Raw genomic sequence first — 26,793 nt, forward strand, 5'->3', positions numbered from 1 at the left:
GGGCCGTGTTAAAAGCTTTGAAATGTTAAATACATTTTATATTGACTTATATAAATTATATAAAATCATTTATAATTTTCACATATTTAAATTTAAACTTGAAATTATTAATTAATATTTTATAATTTAATAATTTCACCATATCTAACTTCATATTTCATTTAATTATTACCCTACTATATATATATATATATATATATATATATATATATATATATATATATATATATATATATATATATATATATTTATTTAGTAACAAGCTAATTTTTAAAATATTGAAAATTTCTTTTGACAATGACAAAAAGATAATTATAAACCTTATATAAACTAGTTTATACACGGTAGAGAATATTTTCATTAACAAATCAATTTTAGTAATAAAAAATTGTTAATCATTGTAGTGATCTATTTAAATACCAATTGATAAAATGAAAAATTATTATTTATTAAAATATTCATTAATATAAATAAAAAGTTACAACTGGTCTATAGTATCTAAAATTTAGTTATCAAAATTTTGACTACTAAAGAAATTAGTTTATAAATTAGTCCAGAAACATTAATTATGGGGCTTTGAGTACTAAGAAATTAATTTCTAATTAATTAATGACCAATTTAACGATTAATTATTTATAATAATAACAATTTTAATAATTAATAATTTTTTATTTTATAAATTAGTATCTAAATTAGTCTATATAGTGAAATAATTTTTTATCATTAAAATTGATTATTATTTAAGATTTTTTATTCATAAAAACATTACATCAACATTAAATATATTTATATTATAAATGTATAAAATATTAAACATTTTATATATTTAACACTTAACTAATATAGGGTCCAGATTAATTGTAGTATTAAATGTAGTTTTAAATGTAGTTTTAAGAAATAAATGGTAGTAGCTGTCATATGAAGATTACTTGGAAACAGCTAAATTTAAAAATTGTATTTATTTAGAAGCATAAGAAAAAAAGCATCCAAGTTCATGAACTCTTGCTCAACATAGTATGAACAGCAACATCTTCTCTTTCAACCCTTTCCCTCTGACTCATCGTGTGATTTTATTGTTTTCCCACGCATTTTTCTTACCTTCTCGTCGAATTAATCTATAATTTTTCAACAATGAATTCAATTAAAAAGTGTCATCATTTATAATTAACTACCGACTTAAACATATAGTATTGTGTTCTAACCTAGCTGGCTGGGCTCCATATCCCAAAAAATAAAAGAAAAAAATGATGATGTAAGCTCCATAGGCATATACTATGCCAACTAATTAATGTCTAAACAGTGCATGCATTAAAATAACTGTAATAAATCACAATTTAATTAGATAAAATTAATCTAATGTTCTTTCATGGTATCACAAAATATCTTTATCGAGAATTCATATCTATTTAAAAGCATGATTAACGATAATTGGAGCATTTTTTTAAATGTTTTTCTATAAATAAAACTGAATCTAATAGAAATATTGATTAACAGAGAAAAAAAGAGAGTAAACATTGATAATTGCCTTTGTTACCCTTGTATTTTATCATTAGAAAGGCGTGTGTAATAGTTCAAGTAGTTGAATTAAACTACTTTTAGAAAAGTAATACCAATGTCTTTTTAGAATAGAACCAGTAAAAAATAAATTTGTATTGTATAAATTCTGAAAGAATCTCTTTAAAATTAATGTTAAATATAATTTTTTCTTTAAATCATTTTAAAATATTTGGTTTATTCTAAATTAAAGTATATAATATTTTGTTTGGGTATTGTATGAAAAATATGTAAAATGTCATATTTACCAAATGGTGTATGAAATTATTATAAATAAGGTCAATTTATGTATCAAGTCTTTATAAATAAAGTCAATTTATAATATATATATATATATATATATATATATATATATATATATATATATATATATATATATATCGGTGCAAACTTCATTTTACAAACTAATGATGTAAGATTGAATTAAAGTTAAAGTTCATTTCTTAAGATAATAATAGTCATGAATTAGAGTATGTTCCATTAAAATTTGTTATTTGTTCTATTATTCTATTCGTTATGAGGTTGCTATCGAACCACCTATTAATATTTGGTTTCATACTTGAAATATATATACATTAGCATGAGAACTATATTAGAAGTCCTACAATGTATAAAGATAAAACCAATTTATATATGCAAACCTTATTTTACAAACTAAATTTTTAACATTAAATTAGATTTAAAATTAATTTTTAATTTATTATATAGAAAACACTCTCCGGTCCGTCTCGACTTTCATAAAATGTCGATACATCATTAGTATATAATTTAATTTAGGGATGAAATATAAATTCAAAAATAATTTAAAGATTAAAAAAGAATTATATTTAATCCTTAAAACCAATATGTATTTTCTGTCTATATATATACACACTCACTTTTCCTTTTTCTTTTCTTGGAGCACCATATATCTATTTCTTAATTGCAACAAGTAACTATAATTTAATGAATCTGATTAAAATAGTTCTCCAATTAATATTATCTAATTATCAAGTTGATTATATATGGGGGAGGTGGCAATATAAGTTTATAGTCGTACGTACACGAGTATTTTAGTAGACCTGAGAAGTCAAATTTGTGAATTCCGTAATACTAAACTCTGCATCACATGACACTTATACATTTATTAAGTAGGCGATGCCCTTATTTTGTTTACAAAGTCAAAAGTTCACTAATCACAGTTCAGACTTAACCTTGTTATGTTTTCTTCTCTATATAATCCACACATATAATTATGAATACATGTAATCAAAAACTTCATTAGGAGTAGGAGTTAACAACACATATGGATCAAAAGCTTGTCTCAAGCTGGTTCCATCTTCATTCCTCAGTGCCCTTATCCTACGTGCAACCACCGGAAAGCCAACCTGGCATGGTTTTTCCTTCCGGCAAGAAAATCCCGGTGGTAGATCTCGGACTGCACGATCGCCATGAAATCTTGAAGCACATTTTGAAAGCCTCCGAGGACTATGGATTTTTCCAGGTTCTTTTTCCCATCAATTTTCTTTCCCTTTGTTGTAGTTATAATTTCACAGCATATACGCGCTTTCTGCACTAGAGATACAATAAACAAAATCAATTTCGTCGTAATTTTTATAAGCACTGGAATGTTATTAGTTTTTGATATCATGAAAGTGTCGGTGTTTAAACTTAGCTGTTTACAATGATTTTAGTTTATGCATGAAAAACTGTGGTGTAGGTTATCAACCATGGAGTATCGAAAGAGTTAATGGATGAGACACTGAATATTTTCAAGGAATTTCATGCCATGCCTGCTGAAGAAAAGATAAGGGAAAGTTCCAGAGATCCAAATGGAGGTTGCAGGCTCTACACAAGCCGTGAGATTAACAGCAAAGATACCGTTCAGTTCTGGAGGGACACATTAAGACACTTGTGTCCATCTTCTGAAGATTCCATGCAATTTTTGCCTCAAAAGCCTGCAAAATATCGGTAAAAGATCGTCTTCATTTGATGTAATTTTTCTGTAAATAACATTCAATATGAGGTATCGTTTCCTGTGCAACTTATTTAAATGAGCTCACGCAACCCAATTTAAGTGGCTTCATCAGCGTTTTAATAAACTATAAACCTTCTTGACAATGGTAGATATGTACTATTAATTTCAGTTTGTGTCAGATGTTTTGACTGTGGACGTTGATGTGTTCTGGTTGACAATGATGTCTTAAAAAATGACAAGTCACTATCAAAATTTTTTATTCCATAATTCCGTTTCATTCTTTTGAAGCATAATTGACTAGTCCTATGAATATTCTTTTAGATTTTCTTCTAATTTTTTTTAAATGATTGATAATGAGATTTTAACCATTAAACTTGGTTTAATCTGAACCTTTATGAGTCATCATTGATTGTTCTGAAAGGTGAGTAGACATTATTCATACCACATGGGCAACTAAAGGTGTAATTAACTAAGACCTCTTTTTTCTTTACCATTAAGTTTTCCTTCACTGGGTTGGAAACCACTACCACTACCTAATGTTACTACTTTTGCATCTGGTCTTAATTATCACAAAGTCACAATTAACAGCACACGTTTAACATAAGTACCACACTGTCATGTCATCATCAATACTATAGCCGCCACTTCACAACGAACAAAAATCCAGCTCAATACACAGGTTAGCACAATACAATTATTAAGCATACACGATTGTTATTAATTCATTAATTTAACAATTAAAGTTTTATTATCTTCTTCGAAACTCATCTTATTCTGACTAATGAAAGATTCTGTTGACTATGATGATTCCTCTCCTTGCAGTGAAATCGTTGCAAAATACACGCAAGAAATGAGAAGAATGGGACTAAAAATTTTGGAGCTGCTATGTGAAGGTTTAGGACTTGACCCAAAATACTGTTGTGGTGGACTTAGTGAGAGTCCTTTACTGCTAGCTCATCACTACCCTCCATGCCCAGAACCAAGTTTAACCTTGGGAGCTCCTAAGCACAGAGATCCTAACCTTGTTACTATTCTGCTTCAAGAAAAAGATATAAATGCACTTCAAGTCTTCAAAGATGGAGAATGGATAGTGGTTGAACCTATTCCTTATGCTTTTGTGGTCAACATTGGGCTTATGTTGCAGGTAATATATATATGTTTCTCCATATAATAATAAACTGTTTGATATTGATATATATTATGTAAGTAGTATCAATTAGCATAATATTTGTACACTTTTTTTCTGATACATCAACTCATTACGGAAAACATTTGGTTCCTGATTCTGGGTCATGATGATATGGTTTTGCATGATGAAATTCTGTGACTGATGAATGTGCAGGTGATTAGTAATGGAAGGTTAATCGGTGCTGAACACCGTGTGGTGACAAATTCAGAATTTGCAAGGACCACAGTTGCATATTTCATCCGTCCAAATAGCAAACAGATTATAGAACCTGCAAAGTGTTTGATAAGTTCTGGTGCTCAACCTATCTACAGATCCATTGCATTTGAAGAGTTCTTGAAAAATTTCATGATCAAGGGTACTGATATTGAACGAGAATTGCTCTTGTAACCTAAGCAGAAAGCTGCACTGCAGACACATTAATTAATGCCCCTCTCAAATTTCTTACAACTTTATCTTGTTTGCACATGAATTATCTAAAGAATTGAATATGTTTATCAATTAAAGTATTACCATTATTATTATTACAGTGTTTATGTAATTATGTACCGTTAAAGACTAATAGTAAGTGGTGTATTGTACCCTATCGTCGAAAAGTTAGTAAAGTTGAAAGCTTTATTTACTTACTCGCTTATGATTAATTTTTGGTAGCAACTTTACCTTCATGATTCAGGTGCCGATATAGTCAAATCGTCCTTGCGCAAAATAATAGTTCAACATCAACTGATCCATGAAAATTATACAGATCACAATTTGAATTTTTTTGTTCTTAAAATATATATAACATCGTGTAGTTCATGAATTTTATAAACTCAAAACGATGTTTTCAAAATGTAATTTATGAAACAAGCTATAGTTAGTTGAGTTTTGTTTTTTTGTTAATTGAAAATGCTATCGTCGATTTTTTTTTTATTAATTAACTTCTTTTTTGTCGACAAAATATATATGTATATATATTTTAAAATATTTAGGATATGCTCCTATCCGAATACGATTTTTATTGACTAACTTAATTAAAGAATAATAGTAAGTGGACATGGTGATGAAAAATATGGACTATATTAATGCCTTTCTATTATGATCTATAAAAGAAACAATAATAAATACATATATGATTTTTAATGCTATAAAATTAAATTGATGATACAACCATTATTTTGATTGTGTTGATAACTTTCATTTTCATTAATTTTAAAATACTAAAAATATAAATATAGCATTATTTAAACAATGAAAAAATATAAAGGAATGTTTTTTTATTACAATTTAAAAAAAAAACATGTGAATAGAGTTGATAAGAAAAAAATATCAAACTTTTGTCATGATAATAAGACACCATTTTATTTTATTTAATTTGTTTCCAATTAACAAAGAATGACACAGAATTATGAGAATACCTAATTTTGTCCATCGTATTTTTTTTATTCAATTTACCTTGGCACTTGTATATAACAAAAATAATAAACAATACGAGACGAAATTCATACTAAAATTAACATTACTTGTTTTGTTATTTAGTTTCCCCTCTCGTAACTGAAAACACCTATCTTCATTGATTAGTGCTCATATTTTACTAACTACAATTCATTTTATGAAATTTCATATGACTCTCGTCCAAAATGACACTTATATGTATAATGAAAATACTAAACAATTCAGATGAAATTTCTTATTGCAACACTTGCTTGGTTATTTAATTTCCTCTCTCTCTCTGACCATTCAATAACTCTTCTTTGATTAAATTGTAATGATATTTCATTAAGTATAACTTATATGGATCAATCTCCTATGAAAAATTACAAACTTACGTTACGGATAACCTAAAGCTGTGAGACATAAAAAAAAGTATTTTGTGTTTAACTCTTATGGGTCCCACATAAATTTACGCCGGATCTTTTACGTCTGAATGTTATAGGTCTGACATAAATTTATTTTAACCTTCCACATTTTTTCTACGAACGAGATTTTCTTCTTCGGCAACGAAGGTTTGTGTCATGGGTCATTGCATTACTAACCAAAACAAGTGGTTTTTTCATCTCCAATGGCGGTTTTCTCTTGAAGCAATGGTCTCTCTGTTTATTTTTTGCATTGAAGTCAATTTCTTACTCCTTATTAATTGTGCACGTGACTATTTTTGAGAAACTAAGTCATCGTCGGTACGCTTGAATGTCCTTGTTATGTTTATGGATTTATATATTTATTTTTTGAAATTTTTACCATTAAAGGTTTAGGCTTTGCTGAAAATTTTCATCCCTGAGGGTTTAGGCTTGGTTGTGTTTATGAAGAATTTAGTATTTTTATTTTAAGAATTCATAGAAAATATTGAAATTAATTTATTAGTTTATGGAAAGATTTATTAGTCATTTAATATATAATTTTACATGTAAAAATGAGAAAACCTCCATTTTCATTTGAGATTTATCGTAAATGATTAAACATTATTTCGTTGTATTACATCTTGAATTGTCCAATCGAACAATTTGAAAACAATATTTTTCATAATTTGAAAATACATGTATATCGTAAATTTATGCATAAATTTGATAAAATTTTGATTTGTACTATTTTATGTTGTTCTCGGGATGCATATTTAATTATGATCATGGATCATGAGTGAGTACTTTTATTTCATGTACTTCAAAAATCAATGAAAAATGTTGTCGAAATTTTATCAAAGTTATGATGATTGATTTTTTTGTATACATTTTAGTGGATTCTGAAAATTATTTTTTCTGAACGGGTAGGGTTTCACTCTCAGAATTACAAATGTGAAAATGATGAAATTTGTTACGAATGTAGTTATTAAAAAAGGTTGTTGAGTTCTTGCAATATATGTTCAAGTGTGAGAACTCTGGATGAGATATATTATTGTCCTTGTGTCATTATCTAAATCAGATGCGTCAAGATTTGGGTGAAATGTATGATCACTTGTTCATCTTCAATATAGTCAATAGTTATTCAATTTGAACTTGATATGGAGAAGTATTAAAAAAACCTACGACGTCATATGAAAACATATACTTAACATATTTCAATTTATACTTTTATAAATTTTAGTATACTTTTAAGTAATATTATATTAAGATTGTCATCTATATAATTTTTTCTTCTATTGTTATTTATTATTTATTGAAAGGGTTAATTTTGTTTTTGATATCTTAAGTTTAAGTTAAATTTGAAATTAGTCCATTTTTAAAACTTTGGCACAATTTAGTTCACTAACTTCAAATATGTGGATTTGGTCCTTTAAACTAAATTTAATTAATTTTATTTAGCGTTTCAAACACGTTTCTCTACTAACATTCAAGCAAAAATGTATCAAACGGTGTAAACAACTCAAATATTATCATCAAACACGTGTGAAAGGTCAAATAAACTTAACAAAATTTGGTTAAAAGTACTAAATTCGCGTATTTTTAAAATTGAGGGATCAAACTGGGCAAAAATTTTGAAAGTGAACTAATTCTAATTTTCAAGTTAAAATACTAAAAACATTTAACCCTTATTAAAAATATGCTTAATTTAATAGCTTTCTAGTTGGTTTGTTTTAATAGGAGTACTAAAAACAACCTGGATGCTTTTTAAATAGCAAAATGGTAGTTGCTTACAAGGTCATTGCAAAAGTCTTTCTCTTACTGTTTTTTTAATAATAATGTCACTTATATGTGAAAAATATATTCAGAATTTGACGTCATAAGGTTGACGGAGTGTATTATACATTGAGAAGTGTGATTTAGGATTTTTTTTATGCTGTCCTTTGTTATTTTTTTTCCTATCATCTAGTGAATATTAAAATACATATTGTGTGTTGATATTCTAAATATTTTTTTAATATATTTTATAACATCAAAAATTAATGATAAATAATGTATAAAGACACGGTAGGAACAATAAAAGAAAATCCAGGAGAAAATCCAAATTGTAAGTTTGTTTGAGATAATGACTTTTTTGTGTTAATGATATCCGGTATTAAAAGAAAAAAAATGTAACCAATATTATGCTATATTCATATTTTGGTTGACTGAAATCCGAATTGGTAATTTTAACTTGGTTTAAACTCAATTAGTCGAATCCATCAGCCTCCAAGTTATGTTTTTAAACCTTTTATCAGTAAACTAATAATATTAGCAGTGAAGACCGGAGAAACAGCTGAAACGAAATGAAGAAGATCAGAGTGTGAAATGTTAATTATAAATTAGAAATTATAACCAAGGTTAGTTAGCTTAATTATGTAAAGAGTGAAGAGGAAAAAAGAGGTGAGAGTTTTTAGAAAGTGGAAAACAATTAAGGAAGAAGGGTGTCTCTCACAAATCAGAACAATGTTTATGAAATGTTTAGGCAGCACAAGTTCTTCAAAGAAACAGTATCTAACTGTAATAGAAGAGTTGTGCCATCAGTTTTCTCTTGCAGAGCTTAGAAAATCAACCAACAACTTCGATAGAAAGAGACTAATTGGACGCGGAGGATTTGGTGAAGTTTATAAAGGCTATCTCCAACATTCTAACTATATAGTTGCAGTGAAGCGGTTTTCTGCGGAACACAGTGAAGTGTTCAAGAATGAAATAGAGTTGCTCTGCCAGCTTCGTCACCCTAATTGTGTGTCTCTCATAGGATTCTGCAACCACAAGAAAGAGAAGATTGTGGTGTACGAGTACATGTCCAATGAATCTCTAGATCGACACCTACAACGTGGGGAACTGTCATGGAAGCAAAGGTTGGAGATTTGCACAGGAGCAGCGCGTGGACTACACTACCTTCATGCAGGAGCTAAGCGCACCATCATTCACCGTATTGTCAAACCTCGAACCATCCTTTTGGACGACAACATGCACCCAAAACTCACAGGTTTCTGCATCAGCGTAAAGGGGTCACGCTTGATGTCAAAACCAAAGCCAATTAAAGTTGATGTTGTGGCAGGTAAATCTTTGTTCTTTGCTTTATGAGCTTACTTTCTAAATTGATTTTTTTTGTATTATACGTATACTAAGCTGATATTTTTTACTTGCAGGTACTCCTGGATACATGGCTAGAGAGCTTTTCACTGACGATGCCATCACAGAGAAATCTGATGTTTATTCTTTTGGTATGGTTCTGCTAGAAGTTGTGTGTGGAAGGAAATACATAACAATGCCAGCTGAAAGAGAATTTCTGGAGAAGCCTGTTGAGGAAAAAGTTGATGCGAGCATCAAGGGAAAGATTGCACCAAAGTGTTGGGAAGTGTTCATAGATATTACCAAAAGATGCGTGATGTATGAACCAGATGAGCGACCAACAATGGGTGAAGTAGAGGTGCAACTAGAGCATGCTTTGTCGTTGCAGGAACAAGCTGATATCACAAATACTAATGGTGATTATACCTTACTTTCCACCACAGTTATTCACCCGGGAGCGGAACTGGTATACAGCACAGAAGACAGTGATACTGAAGAAATGTAACGTATTTGTTGATAATTAAACACTCGTATATATATAGAACAACACAAACATATAGACAAGTTATGTTATTTAAGGTTTAAATATTTGAAGAGTTAGATGGCTGCTGTGTGACCATAAATATGTACTTGATAAACCGTTGTGAGATTTATCTAATGTTAGATGGCTGCTGTATTGATTTGACTCTTTATTCTTGTGAATGATAGAATTTTAATAACTATTTTCTCTTAATAAAAATATTGTATTGGATTGCACATCTGGAATAGCAGTATCAGAATTAATAAACTATTACAACTTCTAGTTTTTATATCCATATCTAGATAGTTATAGTAACTGTGAATTAAGGGAGATGGTTATGTAGGAATCTTGTCTGATTCATAAGCTTTACTTTGAAACAGGTTCAGCTTGTTTCTTGAAGCAGCATTCTCTTCCAACCTTTAATAACAGAACTTCGTTTAGCTCTGACTGCATTGCATTTGTACGACTACAAACATTTTCTTGATCATATTACATGCTTGTATATAATACTTTCATTTTATATGACATCAAAAAGCTGCAAACTTTCGTTCAAAACCACACTTTTTCACTTTGCCATTCATATATTTTAACATCATTCCACCTATATCATTGAACTTGTCAGTATTTAAATTTATAATATAAACAGTCAACTTTATCCTCTCAAATTTTGTATGTATTTTTGCTCATCAGTGTGATCAGCGATCATTTGTATAATATTATTAGAAAAACAACTGGTAGGAAAAATATTATAAGCCCATAACATCAACTACGTCATTAATTATAAAGCTAGAGGTTAAAATTTCAAGTTGTAACGTACACGTTTAAGTAAAAGAAAAAAAAATTTGTACGATATTTTATTTCATTTCCTTTTTAGTTGTCAGAAAGTGGAAATGGCTCTTTCTCACGAAGTATGGAAACGCTAAAAAATGAAGCAGAAAAGAGGACGGGATTAGATGTTGAGAATGGAGAGAGTTGTTTGTTTCACAAATTAGTAACAGAAGAGTTGTGACCAAGAGATTTACTTAAGAAATTAACACCACTCTCAACTCAAGATAATGTGTTTATGGATCTTTATTATTATAAATTGTTCTACTTTTTCATTTTTAGTCAATGTCCTTGACTACATTGGTACACTCCCCTCCAACAGCAGAAGGATTCCCAACACTAGTACTTGTTAGGTTTTTTACGGTAAGAGTTGCACTGGAGAGAACAAACACCAATGAGACCTGAGTTCAACCATATAATCAACCATTTAAAGAATTGACACCACTTTCAATCCAAAACCTCAAGGCAATTGGTTTATGGGTCTTTATCTTTATATAGTACTCTACTTTCTCATTTCTGATCAACGTGAAAATTATACTCAAAAAGTTGGATTCCTAACATTTTTCACCAGCCTAAACTATCTTTGAACCCAATGTTTAGTAAGAAGTAAACGCTGCCTTGTTAAAAACTGCAGGGGATCTTATTTGGTGTCACAAATTGGAAATATGTTTCTCAATTGTTTGGGTAGGAGCTGTTGTAAGCACACAACGAATACAAATTCATCTCAGAGACAGTTTCCAACGGTGATAGAAGAGCTGTGCCATAAATTTTCTCTCACCGATCTCAGGAAAGCCACCAATAACTTCGATCCAAACAGAGTAATAGGACGTGGATTATTTAGTGAAGTATATAAAGGCTGTGTACAGCAAAATGGTGCTTCTGATCACACGGTCGCAATAAAGCGATTTAAAGATCAAGGATGGGAAGCGTTCAACAAAGAAATAGAATTACTATGCCAGCTTCGTCACCCCAGATGTGTGTCTCTTATAGGATTCTGCAACCACGAAAATGAGAAGATTCTTGTATACGAGAACATGTCCAATGGATCTCTAGATGAACACCTGCAAGATGCTGACCTATCATGGAAGAAGAGACTAGAGATATGCATAGGAGTAGCAAATGGACTACACTACCTTCACACTGGAGCCAAGCGTTCCATCTTTCACTGTATCCTAGGTCCTAGTACCATCCTTTTGGATGACCACATGGAGCCAAAACTCACTGGTTTCGGTGTCAGTGTTCAGGGATCACGTTTTAAGTCAAAGCAGAAACAAATCAATGTAGAGCATGCTATAGGTAATTTTTGTTTGCAATGAATTTTTGTGGGTTAAACTAAGCTAATACTTTTTCTTATAGGTTCTTGGATCTACAGGGCCACAGAGTATGTCATGGATGGTACCATCACAGATAAATGGGATGTTTTCTCATTTGGTTTGGTTCTACTACTAGTAGTGCTGTGCAGGAGGACGAATTATTTAAAAACCCTGACTGAAAAAGAACTTCTGAACAAGCCTGTCGAGGAGAACATTGATCCGATTATCAAAGGAAAGATTGCACCAGATTGTTGGCAAGTCTTTGTAGATGTCATGGTAAATTGCCTGAAGTATAAACCAGATGAGCGACCTACAATGGGTGAAGTAGAGGTGCAACTTCAGCATGCTCTATTGATGCAGCAACGAGCAGATATCACAAACTCCAACCGCGATTATACATTATTTTCCAAAACCATTATTCCCATGGGATTGAAAAAGAATGCGATGTAAGAACAGAACTCCATCAAATTGAATTTGGTGGTTACTTTGTTGTAAAAGGAGTATAACCAATACCAGCATAGATTATGCCGTGGTTCAAAATTCTTTTTTTTTATCAGTTTTCCTCTTGCAACAACAACGTTAGAAACAAGAACTTCTAATCAACTACACTATAGCAAGGGTAAGAGTCATGAAACCAATTGAAATCACTATGCATTATCTGGGCCACAAAATAGCTGGTTACCCGCGAGGTTTAGTTTCACTAAATGATTCATAAGTAAACGAAACTATATGTCTTTCCACTCCTTTAGAAATTTCAATTAGAATAGAAGCTGCCAGATTTTGGACTCAGCTTCCTGGGAAAAGTGAATTATGTCTCAAAAAACATAACTAATAGACAAGTTATAATCGTTGACAGGATATTTAAATAGAAGTAGAGACAGAAAACCAGTTAACAGGTGTTGAAAGTCGCTACTAACAAAAAAGAAGCACAAGTTGAAGCTGAGGTGAAGTATGAAAATAATTACGGCAAAAATTTGTTAAACTACATAACAAGGATCTTAACAGCACTGAAAAGTTTCTTCAATACTTGCATTGCAAGCAACAAGGTTGTCAACAATCTGTATATGTGTAATAGAACCAACTAATTTTGTAGCATTTACCAGAAGAGTAGCACACACATACACTTTTTTGACATACTTTTTATAATGAAAAAGGGAAAAATAAAGTATTAAATAAAGTGTAAAAGTGTGTTAAATTTTTTTTTCTTACTAGAAATAGTATTCTGACTGATACCTTTAATTTTTCCCTTGCCACTATTGGAGTCCGTTAATCTACCTAACCTTATCTACGACCATATTGTATGAATTTCTCTTTAAACATTTCCAGAAAATAAAATCTTTGAACTTCCCCAACCGCTTTTTCTCATTTTGACTAAGTCAGACTTTAATATGCTGGCCAAACAATCTCTGAAATGAATGGTTAGTAAGAAATAAACGCAGCCTTGTTAAAAACTTTAGGGGATCTCGTTTTGGCAAGATTGCAACCCAACCCTAATATGCTTCTCAAGCCAAACGATTGAGGAGTAGCATAGTTCAATGTCTATCAATGGTAAGTGACTAGTGAGAACTAAAGCAAGCAGGTGTCACAAATTGGAACTATGTTTCTCAATTGTTTGGGTAGGAGTTGTTGGAAGCACACAACGAATACAAATTCAGCTCAGAGACAGTTTCCAACGGTGATAGAAGAGCTGTGCCATCAATTTTCTCTCGCCGATCTAAGGAAAGCCACCAATAACTTCGATCTAAACAGAGTAATAGGGAGTGGAATATTCAGTGAAGTATATAAAGGCTATCTACAGCATAATGGTGCTTCTGATTACACGGTCGCAATAAAGCGATTTAACAATCAAGGATGCGAAGCGTTTAACAACGAAATAGAATTGTTATGCCAGCTTCGCCACCCCAGATGTGTGTCTCTTATAGGATTCTGCAACCACGAAAAGGAGAAGATTCTTGTATACGAGTACATGTCCAATGGATCTCTAAATGAACACCTACAACATGGTGAACTCTCATGGAAGAAGAGGCTACAAATATGCATAGGAGTAGCACGTGGACTACACTACCTTCACACCGGAGCGAAACGTTCGATCTTTCACTGTATCCTGGGTCCTAATACCATCCTTTTGGATGACCACATGGAGCCAAAACTCGCTGGTTTCGGTGTTAGCGTGCAGGGATCACGTTTTATGTCAAAGCAGAAGCAAATCAATGTAGAGCATGTTATGGGTAATTTTTGTTCTGTTGTATGACCTTACTCACTGCAATGAATTTTTTTGGGTCAAACTGAGCTAATATTTTTTCTCATAGGTACTTGGGGTGTCATGGCTACGCAGTTTGTCATGGATAGTACCATCACAGCTAAATGGGATGTTTTCTCATTTGGTTTGGTTCTACTCGAAGTTGTGTGCAGGGGGAGGTTTTATTTAATAACCCTGGCTGAAAAAGAATTTCTGGAGAATCCTATTGAGGAGAAAATTGATCCGATTATCAAAGGAAAGATTGCACCAGATTATTGGCAAGTCTTTGTAGATGTCATGGTAAATTGCTTGAAGTATGAACCAGATGAGCGACCTGCAATCGGTGAAGTAGAGGTGCAACTTGAGCATGCTCTATCGATGCAGGAACAAGCAGATATCACAAACTCCAACTGTGATTATACTTTATTGTCCAAAACCATTATTCCCCTGGGAGTGAAACAGTATGTGATACTGAAGAAATTAAGTGACTAGATCACCGAAATTAAGGTTAGTGTTTTTATTAAAAAGAATAACAGTTACAGTAAGCTGAAATTAGTTTATCATTTAGATACTAGTGTGGCTTCTGTTCTGATACATGCTTTCAGGCTATATGTAATTTTGCTACACTTCCAAAATTCTTAACGACAATGTATGAGGATGTATTTTATATATAAGTCCACGTTATACATCTTGTAGCCTTCCATTACAAAAAATACAAAAACGTTAAGTATTAAATTAGGAAAAGCAGAAGTAGAAAGTGACTAAGACAGAGACTAAATCCACGTTAATAATATATAATATCTCATTAATCGAGAACTGCAGGAATGTCAGAAGTGCTGAGTTAGATTTCTCTATTCTTTATTTCCAAGACTTGGTATTTTGATGAGTATCTGTATTTGCCCATTATTATTTTATTTCAGTTTCTGCATTGCTTGTAACAAAACAAAAATGGCCAACTTATTATAGCAAAATTATAGAACTCCTCTTCTTAATTCTCTAACTTGTCCTTTGTTATCACAATAGTGGAGTAGTGAAGCAAAAGGGAAGACAAATGAAAATTTACAGTAAGAAACTTCGGTTGAGTGTCAGAGAATTTGTTTTCCACACAATCCAAACACTTACTCTGTTGATTTCACAAAATGGATCTCTCAAATTACATGCCAACGAAATAAATAAGTAGCAACTTGTATGTACATGTCAAACCAGAGTCTTTATTCATTGAAAAAAAAAAACTAGCTCAAATTGATTTTGTGCATTGATTCTCACATGTTTGATCTATTTTCAGGCATTTGGTGGAACCAAAGCTAATTGCAGCTGATATTTTTCAATTTCAAAAATCATGAGTGAAATTTAACAACTATATTACCAACATAAAAGTCAATTACTAACATGTCCCAGTAGTATACATCTTAAAAGATGTGACCATTACTTAAACACTCGTCTTCAATTTTTATTTTTTTTAACAGATAAAATGATGTAATTAAAAATTATCAGTCTTACCTTGGAAGAAAATCCCAACCTTAATCCTAACACCTTGGAAGCACCCAAATTAGCTTAGCTGTGAAAATTTAAGGGAAGTAGAGGTTAAAACAACTAGGGTGAAGTAGAGTTGGAACTTGAGCATGATTAAGCAGATATCACAGATACTGATAATGTTAATTTTTACCATTATCCAAGCTATATTTCATTAGCAAAATCATCTCTTCCAAAGCTTTTAACCTACTTAATCCTCAATTTTACCTTACTTTTGTAAATAAATACATTTTGGGTTACATTTATCTAAATATACCACTAATCCCCATTTTTTGTGTCCTTTTTGTAGATGGGAAGCTTTGTCCAAAAATCCAGATTAATGAGTGACCCGGAATAGCAAGGAGAAGAAGAAAAATGCCAACAGGAAGTGCCTGGCGACACGAAGCAAGCGCCAGGCGGAACAGACCGCCAGTCAAGCGCCAACCAAGCGCCAGCCAGGCGCCCCTGTTACGAACCGCCTGGCGGTAACTGGATACCGCCAGGCGGTAGCTGCCAGTTTTGCCCCTTGTTTGCTCGATACCGCCTGGCGGTGAGACCCTTCCGCCAGGCGCCAGTGTTCGCTGATGTGGCAAGTTGGCTCTTTTTCTTCTGTCTTCGCGAGGGAAAAAGGATCTTGGACACTTGGGAGCTCGAACAACACGTCTTGGAGCGCTTGGAGGTCTGCTAGGACTTGTGGGAACAACTCCATCTTCCTCTTTGTGTCTCCTTCCTCTTCCATTTCCATTTTGTAAGCTTGAGCTCTCCATGACAATGGAGAGCTAAACCCATTTTTGTTGGGGTTAGATGTAGCCACTGAACTCTTATGTATTTTCGAATGGGTTGAATATATATATGCTTCTTCCATTGATTTCTAGTATCTTTGTTTGTGCATTTAAAGCTTGCTTTGTTTTACCCATTCATTGCATGATATTTGGGTCATTAGGTATTGGAAAATATCTCTTGAAACCTTGAATTGGAACAAGATACCTAATGGAACTTGTATCTAGGAATGGAACTTGACCCATTAGTTGTCTTAAACCCTAATTTGTAAAGCGGGTTTGTTTATTTAGGGATTCAAGGAATTGATTCTAAATAAGGAAACCTAGGCTCATTCAATTAAGGAATTAGAGTTTGAGTTGACATTAGTAATTAATGGAGAAGAGTTTTATTGCTTAATATACATGAGAGTGAAGTAGGTGAAGTCTAACTCCAACAATATCAATCCATTGCATTTCTAGCCTTTACTATTTTCTAGAGTCTTCAAATATCAAGTTCAATTTTAATTGTTTATGAAATATTTACTTTCTTGCATATAAAAACCCAAATCATGAATTTATTCATTAGTTTAAATTAGTCACTAATTACACAATTATTTAGTATACACGAGTCTCTTGGGAAACGATATCCCGGTCTTACCGGTTACTACTTGCGCGATTTGGTACACTTGCCAAAGTCATAACAGATACCAATGCTGATAATGATTCTACCTTATTGTTCATTACCATTATTCACCCAAAACTGGGTGAAGTAGAGGTGGAACTTGAGCATGCTCTCTCATTCCATCAGCAGGATTAACATCTGTGAGATTTTTCTGTTATTTACTTGTGGGATTTGGTAGCTTGCTTTTGATTGATCCTTTTGATGAGATTCTGTATATTCTCCTTACTGTTTTACATCAGTTTTTCGTTGCTTGTAACACCACAAATGGCCTTCTTATTATAGCCAAAAGAAAAAATAGCTAATTCTCTAACCTTTCCTCAATTATGACATGAGTGCAATTAACAGCAAGAAACTTTATATTTCACACAATCCAATCTCTTGCTCAGTTGATTTCACATTACTTATGTGGTCATCATTATCCAGAAGACTAATAGAGAAACAGAAAATTTTGACTTCATTGCAGAAGGGTTTCTCAATCTTAAGAGTACGAAGGATTGAAAATACAAATAGGCTACAAACCATTGAAGTGTAATATATGTTCACTACATTCACAAGCTTGGACATTGCAAACATAAACTTTATTTTTTCAAGTGCGATATAACTTTGTATAGTCGTTTGAAAATGAGCCTTTAAGTTTTGCATTACTTTTCCATTATTTTTGGAAATTTACTGTGCGCAATTCTTCTTCAAATTGAATGCCTTTGGTCAGAAAGTTTGTAGTCATCTCTCCAAATGTCATAGATCTAAACACTGGAGGAGAAGTTGGACTTATGAGAGACTTAGCAGGTTCTACAAGGGATTCTTTTGTTGGGTTAACGAAATAAGCAACGCTGTGTCTCCCACTGCTTGAATTTGTGATAACCCGGTGTTTAGCAGCAACGAGTCTTCCATTGCTAATGATCTATGTATGGAAATCATAGAAAGTTAAACTTTGTCATGCAGAAACTATTGTATGAATCAATGTATTGAGACAGGATTGTAATATAATTCTTTGTATGAATCTATGTATTAAGACAGTATTGTAATATAATTCTTTGTCATAGATCTATGTATTGTAATATATTAAGAAAAAAAATTACCTGTAACACAATCCCAATGTTTACCACAAAGGCATTGGGAATGGGGTCAACGGCAATCCATTCCCCATCTTTGAAGACTTGAAGTGCAGTGATCCCTACTTGTTGAAGCAGAATGGTAATAAGGTTAGGGTCCTTGTGAATGGATGTTCCTAAGGTTAAACCTGGTTGAGGACAAGGAGGGTAGTAGTGAGACAACACTACAGGGTCTTCACTAAGTCCTCCACACAAATATTCTGTGTTAAGTCCTAATCCTTCACTAAACAGCTCCAAGATCTTAACTCCCACTTTTCTCAGTTCTTCCGTGTATTTCCCTACAACTTCACTGAAAGTTCACAACTCAAAGTCACCTCAAACAACTGCAACATAATACAAGCAGTAATTTATAACAATATACAATTAACAATTTATAGTGGGAAAGATATTGTTTTGTTTGTAACATTATGGAGTGTGAAGGTACTACCATCTTCACAACACTTTGTTTGGAAAGTAATACCAAATAGAGTGGTCACTAAAGAAAATCTAATTGTGATTTGGGAAATGATCTATGTGTTATGTGTGGGAAAAACTTGGTGGAACAACTAGTCACTTTTTTTTTAGTGTAAGATAACTAGTACAATATGGAATACGTGTAATATTTGGGTAGGAGTCAATAATGTATACCATAATAAGGTAAGAATACATTTCAACAATTCTACCTAATGAAATTAAGTCAGGAAGGGAACATGATCTTGAAGGGAATGCGGATAGCGATTGTATGGTATATGGAATCAAAGAAATGGTATTATATTTAGAAATGAGAGAGTTGATGCAGAAGAAATACTATGCATCGCACATATCAGGACTCTAGACCCTGGACATGGATAAAATTAAAAAATCTATATTCTCATACTTTCGTCTTTTTCTTTGCTGCAATAATATGAGCATTGCATGTAAAACAAAGCCACTTAATAGAAGATAGGGTGATGAAAACTTAACCCCTAATTTGATTCAATATTTTGTATTCTCATCCTCGGTTTCCATATATGTATCAAGAATAGAATAGATGGGTATATGATAGGAATATTTTATATCAAATATAGAGGTTTTAATTATGTTTATAGAGACTTAAAGCAGGAAACAATGTAAATATCTTTTGTATAAAGGTTGGAATGCTCCAAGTGCTCCCATATAAGTATATATACAGTAAACATTTGTTTAAATTCGCATTTTTATATTGAGAGTTTGATTCGGATTTAATTGAGATGCGAACTTATAAAATTTTAAGAGTCATATTATAATATGGAATATTACGGATATGAAATATTGTGGGTGTTTGAAATTTTCAAAGATGGTGAAAATATGAGAGATATAAGATATATAATATATATAAGAGATATTGAGAAACTTGTTATTTTATTTGATTCATCCACTATATATATATATATATATATATATATATATATATATATATATATATATATATATATATATATATATATATATACAATAAAATGTAATAGAATATAAAATATAAGTAATTGGTTTGAATGAAGATGAAGTTGACCAACATGATGTCATATTTAAATCATTAGAAAGTGTTATCAACCTTGATGTCAATGTGAATGAGTTGAAAAGATTCTCCTTATCTATCATGGAATCAATTAAATCAAGTTAAGGTGTGTTCTTTACCTTTTATCACATTTTACTAGATGGTGAATCAACAATCACAGTGAACGAATAGAAAATAGTCATCAAATGACTTTACGTGATTTTTTATAACGATAAAGTCAAAAAGTTATTGATTTGAGAATTTTTTCCTTTTTAAATACTAATTTATACGAGATTCGAATTTTAATGAATACGAACTTAAACAAATGTCTATTGTACTTTATTGATAAAAAATAATTTAATATGCATTTTTTAAAATTATTCTAATATTAATTTATCTTGAATTTATTATATATATATATATATATATATGTTGTGATATTATATGATTTTGTAGAACATTATTGTACTTCTTTGTTGCAGTATCCAAGGTAATAAAACGAGTTGTTCAATCCAGTTGACACCAATTATTTACCAAAAAATACAATGGGGGGACAGAAATTGACATATCCATTAAAGGTTTTAAAATTTGTTTACTAAAATTAAGGACAAAATTTAAACCTAAAAATTACATCGTAAACTTACGTAGCTTAAACACTGTATAGAACATAAAATACGGGTCAACTCATTTTGATTAATATTAACAGATTATAGTAATTATGACAGTTATTGTTTGTGAGTTGAATCATCTGTAATCTCACTCTTATTCATTCTTTTCAACATATCAGGTGATTTACATATGTATAAAAATAACACGACCATGCGAGACTATCATTTTTGTCATTAAGAAATCCACATGTAGGAAAATCAGTATTATAAGTCTAGCCAGCACATCAGCTACCATTGACTAAAATGATAAATTGAAAAGTTTAAGGATGAAACGTGAACGTTTAAGTGAAAAACAAGAAGAAGAAACAAAGCAAAAATAAATTAATTTACCGATATCCAAGTGGTTTATCTGGCCAATACTCCATGAATTCTCCCATAGGGTGTGATAATGAGTCTTTCCAATACTTAACAACATCTTTGGTGGCTCTTCCACTACTTGTGTAGAGCTTGCACCTTCCATTTGGATCCTTAGAGCTTTCCTTTATCTTCACATCCTCAGGCATCGCATGGAATTCTTTGAAAATATTCAGTGTAGCATCAACTATATCCTTTGAAACTCCATGGTTGATAACCTACTTTGTTTTTCACCGTTTCAGATTAACCAAATATACATACACGTGAAAACATGGACTTTATCTCTAATCCATATGTGAGATTTCCAACAAGACTACAAAATGGTGTAAACGGTGTATTGTTTCACATAAGAAATAGTTTAGGACACACCAAGTTAGGTTTTTTTTTTCACTTCTAGACAAATTTGTCTCCGTTATTACGAAAATGGACAAACTTTTAAAAAATTACAAAAATAAGTAAATCGTGCAGCTCCCACACGTTTTCTAAAAGATAAATTGTACACCCCTCTCACGTTTTTCTTTGGATTTGGTGGACAAATAGTCAAAATAAGAAATCGTGTAGGTGTCACATTTTTAAATCAAATTATACGATTTCAAGCTAAAATCGTGCAAGGGGTTAACGATTTCTATTGTAATTGATTACAAAGTGTTTGCAATCGATTACGAAATTGATTAAGGGGTACACAAATTCAAAGGGAAAAGAGTGAGGGGCAACATTTTCTTTATTAGAAAACGTGTGGGGGTGTGCCATTTTCTACTATTTCTAGTTGCACTCCCATTTTCCCTTTCAAAAGTCATCCAGTAACTTCATTTGTTGTACGTGAATGACATATATGTACTATTGATTAAGCTATACAGGTCCTAACCTTATACCAGACCCTTAAACTTGGCGTGAGGCTTCCGGACAACCATCCACTACAAGGATCCATAACGAAATGGATTAACCAAATCCGGATAAACCCAAAAACAAGTATGAACATTTTTTTTGTTTATCCAGATTTGGTTGATCTATTTCATTATGGATCCTTGTAGTGGACGGTTATCCGGAAGCCTTACGCCTAGTTTAACGGTCTGATATAAGGTTAGGACCTGTATAACTTAACTAATAGTACATATGTGTCATTCACTACAAGAAAATGGCACACCCATACACATTTTCTAATAAATAAAACGTTGTCCTTCACACTTTTTTCCTTTTAAATAAATTCCGTAATCAATTACAAAAATAGGAATCGTTAATCCCTGCACGATTTCAGCTTGAAATCATATAACCCCAACACGACTTTGATTTAAAAATGTGTCACACCAACACGATTTTCTAATTTGATTATTGGACCACCGATTCAAAGAAAACTTGAGAGGGGTGCATGATTTTTCTTTTAAAAGATGTATGGAACTGCACAATCTTTTCATTTTCATAATTTTTTATAAATTTGTTCATTTTCGTAATAACGGAGACAAATTTATCTGCAAGTTAAAAAAAAAAAAACACCGAGTTATATCACACAACACCAAAGATACATGCATGACATGTAATTTCTAATTGGTATGTACATTTTGCAAGAGATGGGAGATTCCAACTCTAAAGCCACGTGTGTGCAACCAATATCCATGATTTCATACATGGCAAACACGTGTGATGAAAGAAGACAGTGAAGTGAAGGATATTGGTGAATAAAGAATATATGGACCTGGAAAAAGCCATAATCCTGAGAGGACTTTAAGATATTCCTTATGATATCAGGTCGATCATGTCCTTCAAGATCAATAACTGGAACTAACTTTCCAGAGGCAAAAACAGCATTATCAGGTCTTGTTTCTGGTGGTTGCACATATGATGATGGCACCGCAGAATGAAGATTATACCAGCTAGACACCAGCTTCTGAGCCATGATATGTTATGACAGCATGAGTGGCACAGAGATGCTCTTAGGAGCTATATATATATATATAATAGCAGAAAAATGCTAAATGATGATTACACAAGTTTATAGGTAGAAAGAAAACAATAAACTTTTGTGGTCAATTTCAACTTTAAGTTTGAGTTTTATTTGGATGGAAAGGAGTGGGAAAGAAGTGAAATGAAAAAGAATAGCATAAAAAGTTTAATTGTTTGAATGGGACGAAAATAAAAAGAAATAAATGATTTTTTTAATGATTTAACAATTGATATGATAAAATATTTTTTTATGTTAATAGAATTATAAAATAATTTAAATTGTTAATTTTTTTTCATTTTAATTTTTTTTATATTTTTTAAATGTTGATTGTTATATTTTCTTTATTTTTCCCTTGATATCTTCCCGTGTTTAGAAATAAATAAAAGTAAATATTACTTTACAATATATAATAGAAATAATCAAATAAACATACATTACTGTATAACATAAGTTATAGAGTTCATTTTTGTAATCTTTTACCTATTTGTGTGATATTTTGATGCTCTTATCTCACTATCTATAAAAAAAGTAAAGAGTAATATTTCCTTCTACCTAAAATACGAAGTTACATATGATCAATACAATATTAAACTATATTAATTGAAGTATTTTTATCATTAAAAATGGTGTTTCGGGAAGCAATATATATATAATGTAAAATAGTTTTTGACATTTTTTCCTACCTAAAATGAACTATACTAATTAATTTGGTATCAAATTGCATTATTCAGTTGTAATAATAAATATTTGTTATATATGTGGGTTGAATTATCACCATAAAAGGTTCCTCTTATGATAATGTGAATTGTGTGATTCTTCGATCATCTTATATTAATTTTTAAATATAATTTTACTTCTCTTGAGGTAAGATAAAATGGGGAGCATATGTTTTGGTGTGTCACTCTCTTGAACTCAACTCAATTATGCCAAAACCAAAGGAAGTCACAAGTAGTTTCTCAAATGTTTGGTGATATTGTAACATGATATGGACATGATAATAAGCACATCCTTGAACCATGCGCAACCACACTTTCTTTGGTTGCCACAAAACACACTGTTTTGATGTTTAAAATGTTTTAGCTTCGTTTCTTTCATCACTGTAGCAACCATCATAACATACATTCATTATTATTAAATTGTATGTAATACATATGAGTATGGATTTCATAAAAAATACTAAAAATTGAAACTTATATGATATAAAAAGAGTTTTAAATTTTAAAGTTTAGGTATTAGAATTGAAAATATATTTTTCGACAATTAATAGTAGAATTACATATGTTACATTATAAAACATTTTATGTTGATCTTAAAAGTGATAAATCCTTCCTAAATTTAAGTCATTTAAGTATAAAGAAATATTATAAGTGAACTTTAAATTTAATTCGATTTTACAAAATTAACTTGTACTTTACTTGTATATTATAAAATTGTATTTGAACTTATTTAAGAAAATATCGCTTGAACATCTCTCCTTTTTCTTTGTTTGTTACAATTTCAAATTATACCAAATTATTTTTTTATTCTATTTTATTTGTCCCGGATTGTTTAGATTGTTTAGACAGTGAATTGAAAAGTGAAACAAAGTGATTTAAATAAGTAACCATATATATATAAAAAAATTCTTATTGGAAATGAAAAGGTTAAAAAAATTAATTCATTTATTAAGAATAAAAAGAGTTAATTCATCCAATTTTTTTATCGTATTATATTCACCCTTATTTCTAATCATTTAAATATAATATTTTAAAAGTAATTAACTATATTATTATTTTTAATAATTATTTTATAAAAAAATTGCAATAAAGAAAATTCGCTATTATTGAAACACTAAAATAATTATAAAAAAAACTAAATCTTTTTAAAGCTATGAGATAATCAACTAACTCAGTAAACAAATTATAATAAAAAAATCCTTTTCTACTTTTTTTTTAGATTTAAACATTATCACAAATTAAAAAAAAAGTATGAAAATTATATAATCATTCAATATTTAAAGTATGACTATTCAAATCATTCATATTTTATATATATAAAATTAAAAATGGTATTTAAGATATTATGATCACAAATATGGTCAGATATAAGCAAACCAGTTAACAAAAGCTCTTATGTATTTATTTATACGTTCACAATTAATTAAAATTTAACATAATCCATACTAAATGTTAATTAAGATAAGTAATTCATTAATTGAATGTATTAATTAAAGCAGGGGTAGAAAATAGTTAAGAATTTAATAGTTGAGAAAAATGTAGAAAGATACCAAACAAAGGAAGATAAGAGTCTGACCAAGCAGGTCAATTCCTCGTCCCTTCAAACAAGATAGTGTGATATTAATTTTCCGCGTCATCGTCATCTCTTTATCTCTGGCTGAAGCTGTCGTGAATAACTGAATTACCCTATTGCCTATTATTTTGGTCATTCTTCGCAAATTCTTACCTTAAAAAAACCAGAAAAACATGAGGCCAGCCCCTAGTTTTCTCCAAAAGTCAAATATTTTATGTTTCCACACAGCCCACTGTATATGCAACACTTGCATGCCAACTCTTCAAACTAGCCCTCCAAGTTCTGCATTAACAACTACTATTTATACACATGGCACACACACATTTAGATTAAAACCACCATTGTTCTTTGTCACAGTAACAAAACATCTTTAAGGTTCACGAGAGAGGAACATTTTTCGAATTAATGGGGCGCTGGATGAAACCAGAGGTACGTACTATACCATGCATAATTTAATTAAATCTAATCTTTAATTATGTGCCTTTCTCACTTTCTTGTATATCTTTTTTAGGTTTACCCTCTATTGGCTGCAATGACCTTTGTCACCACCATGTGTGTCTTCCAACTAACAAGAAATGTGCTGCAAAACCCTGATGTTAGGTAAAGCTTATTCAAATTGATTTTAGTTAAGAGCTTAATTTTCACATGAAATTCATAGTCAACGTCTTTTTTAAGGACAAACTCTAGCTACCAATATTTTACAAACATACTCCCACTGTAAAGAATCTTTGTAGTTTGACCGTTTTCTAATCAAATTATTATTTGAATGAAATGATGTGATAATGAAGTGAGTGCAGATTTTGGTGATTAATTTTGGTTGGAAAATTGGTGCAGGATTAATAAAACTCGACGCAGCATGGCAGTGTTGGATAACAGAGAAGAGGGAGAGAAATATGCTGAGCATAGTCTGAGGAAGTTTCTTCGTACTCGACCACCAGAGATTATGCCAACCATTAACCACTTCTTCAGCCAGGATAAATGAAACAAAAATCAACTTTATCACTTTTGGAATTTTTGTTTATAAATAAACCACTGTTGTTCTTTCTTAATTGTCTCTAGTGATCTTTCATTATTTTATCGTCCAGTGATGAGTATTTATATGTTTTCATCAGTAATAATCGATGTATAATTATTTTACTTCATTGAATCGTTTTCCTTAGAATCGTTAGTCTATGTTTACATAGATTAATCAGCATTGAGATTAATCAATATTACCAGCACTTGGTGAATGGAAGAATCTCCAGAATATTAACCATATTATAGAACTATAATCGTCATTATAAGTTGACCAGATTCTATGCTCTCAATAACCAATCATGAAATAAGTTGACCATATTTTATCGATCATTAGATATAGTATATGACTGAGATGTTTTCTGGATAGAACTGAGTCAAAAATACTCTAATAATAATTTCATGAAGAAAAATTAAAGTTGGAGGAAAGGATAGAAAAGGGGTG

At 31.1% G+C, this 26,793-nt stretch overlaps 6 protein-coding genes across 8 annotated transcripts; 5 read left to right on the forward strand and 1 right to left on the reverse strand.

Moving 5' to 3' along the window:
• The first annotated feature begins 2,787 nt into the window (after positions 1 to 2,787).
• LOC114183616 (hyoscyamine 6-dioxygenase-like) lies at positions 2,788 to 5,221 on the forward strand. The gene is made up of 4 exons (XM_028070697.1): positions 2,788 to 3,037; positions 3,254 to 3,504; positions 4,334 to 4,655; positions 4,854 to 5,221. The coding sequence occupies exons 1-4, from the start codon at positions 2,840 to 2,842 to the stop codon at positions 5,085 to 5,087; spliced, it is 1,005 nt and encodes a 334-aa protein (XP_027926498.1). The 5' UTR covers positions 2,788 to 2,839; the 3' UTR covers positions 5,088 to 5,221.
• A 3,687-nt stretch (positions 5,222 to 8,908) lies between these two features.
• Positions 8,909 to 10,311, forward strand: LOC114185643 (receptor-like protein kinase FERONIA). Its single transcript, XM_028073499.1, has 2 exons — positions 8,909 to 9,614; positions 9,706 to 10,311. Exons 1-2 carry the CDS (start codon positions 9,017 to 9,019, stop codon positions 10,131 to 10,133), a joined length of 1,026 nt encoding a protein of 341 aa, XP_027929300.1. The 5' UTR covers positions 8,909 to 9,016; the 3' UTR covers positions 10,134 to 10,311.
• Positions 10,312 to 11,287: 976 nt separating this feature from the next.
• On the forward strand, positions 11,288 to 12,826 carry LOC114185716 (receptor-like protein kinase FERONIA). Its single transcript, XM_028073594.1, has 2 exons — positions 11,288 to 12,269; positions 12,330 to 12,826. Exons 1-2 carry the CDS (start codon positions 11,639 to 11,641, stop codon positions 12,734 to 12,736), a joined length of 1,038 nt encoding a protein of 345 aa, XP_027929395.1. The 5' UTR covers positions 11,288 to 11,638; the 3' UTR covers positions 12,737 to 12,826.
• Positions 12,827 to 13,661: 835 nt separating this feature from the next.
• LOC114183926 (receptor-like protein kinase FERONIA) lies at positions 13,662 to 18,273 on the forward strand. 3 transcript variants are annotated; one of them, XM_028071120.1, is made up of 4 exons: positions 13,662 to 14,514; positions 14,596 to 14,986; positions 15,182 to 15,184; positions 16,020 to 16,108. In XM_028071120.1, exons 1-4 carry the CDS (start codon positions 13,884 to 13,886, stop codon positions 16,081 to 16,083), a joined length of 1,089 nt encoding a protein of 362 aa, XP_027926921.1. In that variant the 5' UTR covers positions 13,662 to 13,883; the 3' UTR covers positions 16,084 to 16,108. The 3 variants fall into 3 exon arrangements, with proteins under 3 accessions (XP_027926921.1, XP_027926920.1, XP_027926919.1); XM_028071119.1 differs by lacking the exons at positions 15,182 to 15,184; positions 16,020 to 16,108 and adding an exon at positions 18,187 to 18,273 and having other exon boundaries at positions 13,663 to 14,514; positions 14,596 to 15,032; XM_028071118.1 differs by lacking the exons at positions 15,182 to 15,184; positions 16,020 to 16,108 and adding an exon at positions 16,348 to 16,882 and having other exon boundaries at positions 13,663 to 14,514; positions 14,596 to 15,032.
• On the reverse strand, positions 17,499 to 22,999 carry LOC114183928 (protein DOWNY MILDEW RESISTANCE 6-like). The gene is made up of 4 exons (XM_028071121.1): positions 22,797 to 22,999; positions 21,083 to 21,324; positions 18,557 to 18,878; positions 17,499 to 18,378 (listed from the first exon to the last, which is right to left on the reverse strand). Exons 1-4 carry the CDS (start codon positions 22,995 to 22,997, stop codon positions 18,130 to 18,132), a joined length of 1,014 nt encoding a protein of 337 aa, XP_027926922.1. The 5' UTR covers positions 22,998 to 22,999; the 3' UTR covers positions 17,499 to 18,129.
• A 2,629-nt stretch (positions 23,000 to 25,628) lies between these two features.
• LOC114186122 lies at positions 25,629 to 26,476 on the forward strand. Its single transcript, XM_028074150.1, has 3 exons — positions 25,629 to 25,763; positions 25,846 to 25,934; positions 26,169 to 26,476. The coding sequence occupies exons 1-3, from the start codon at positions 25,740 to 25,742 to the stop codon at positions 26,314 to 26,316; spliced, it is 261 nt and encodes an 86-aa protein (XP_027929951.1). The 5' UTR covers positions 25,629 to 25,739; the 3' UTR covers positions 26,317 to 26,476.
• The last annotated feature ends 317 nt before the right edge of the window (positions 26,477 to 26,793 follow it).

The sequence above is a fragment of the Vigna unguiculata genome, chromosome 5, assembly GCF_004118075.2.
Source record: "Vigna unguiculata cultivar IT97K-499-35 chromosome 5, ASM411807v1, whole genome shotgun sequence".
NCBI classification, from domain to species: Eukaryota; Viridiplantae; Streptophyta; class Magnoliopsida; order Fabales; family Fabaceae; genus Vigna; species Vigna unguiculata.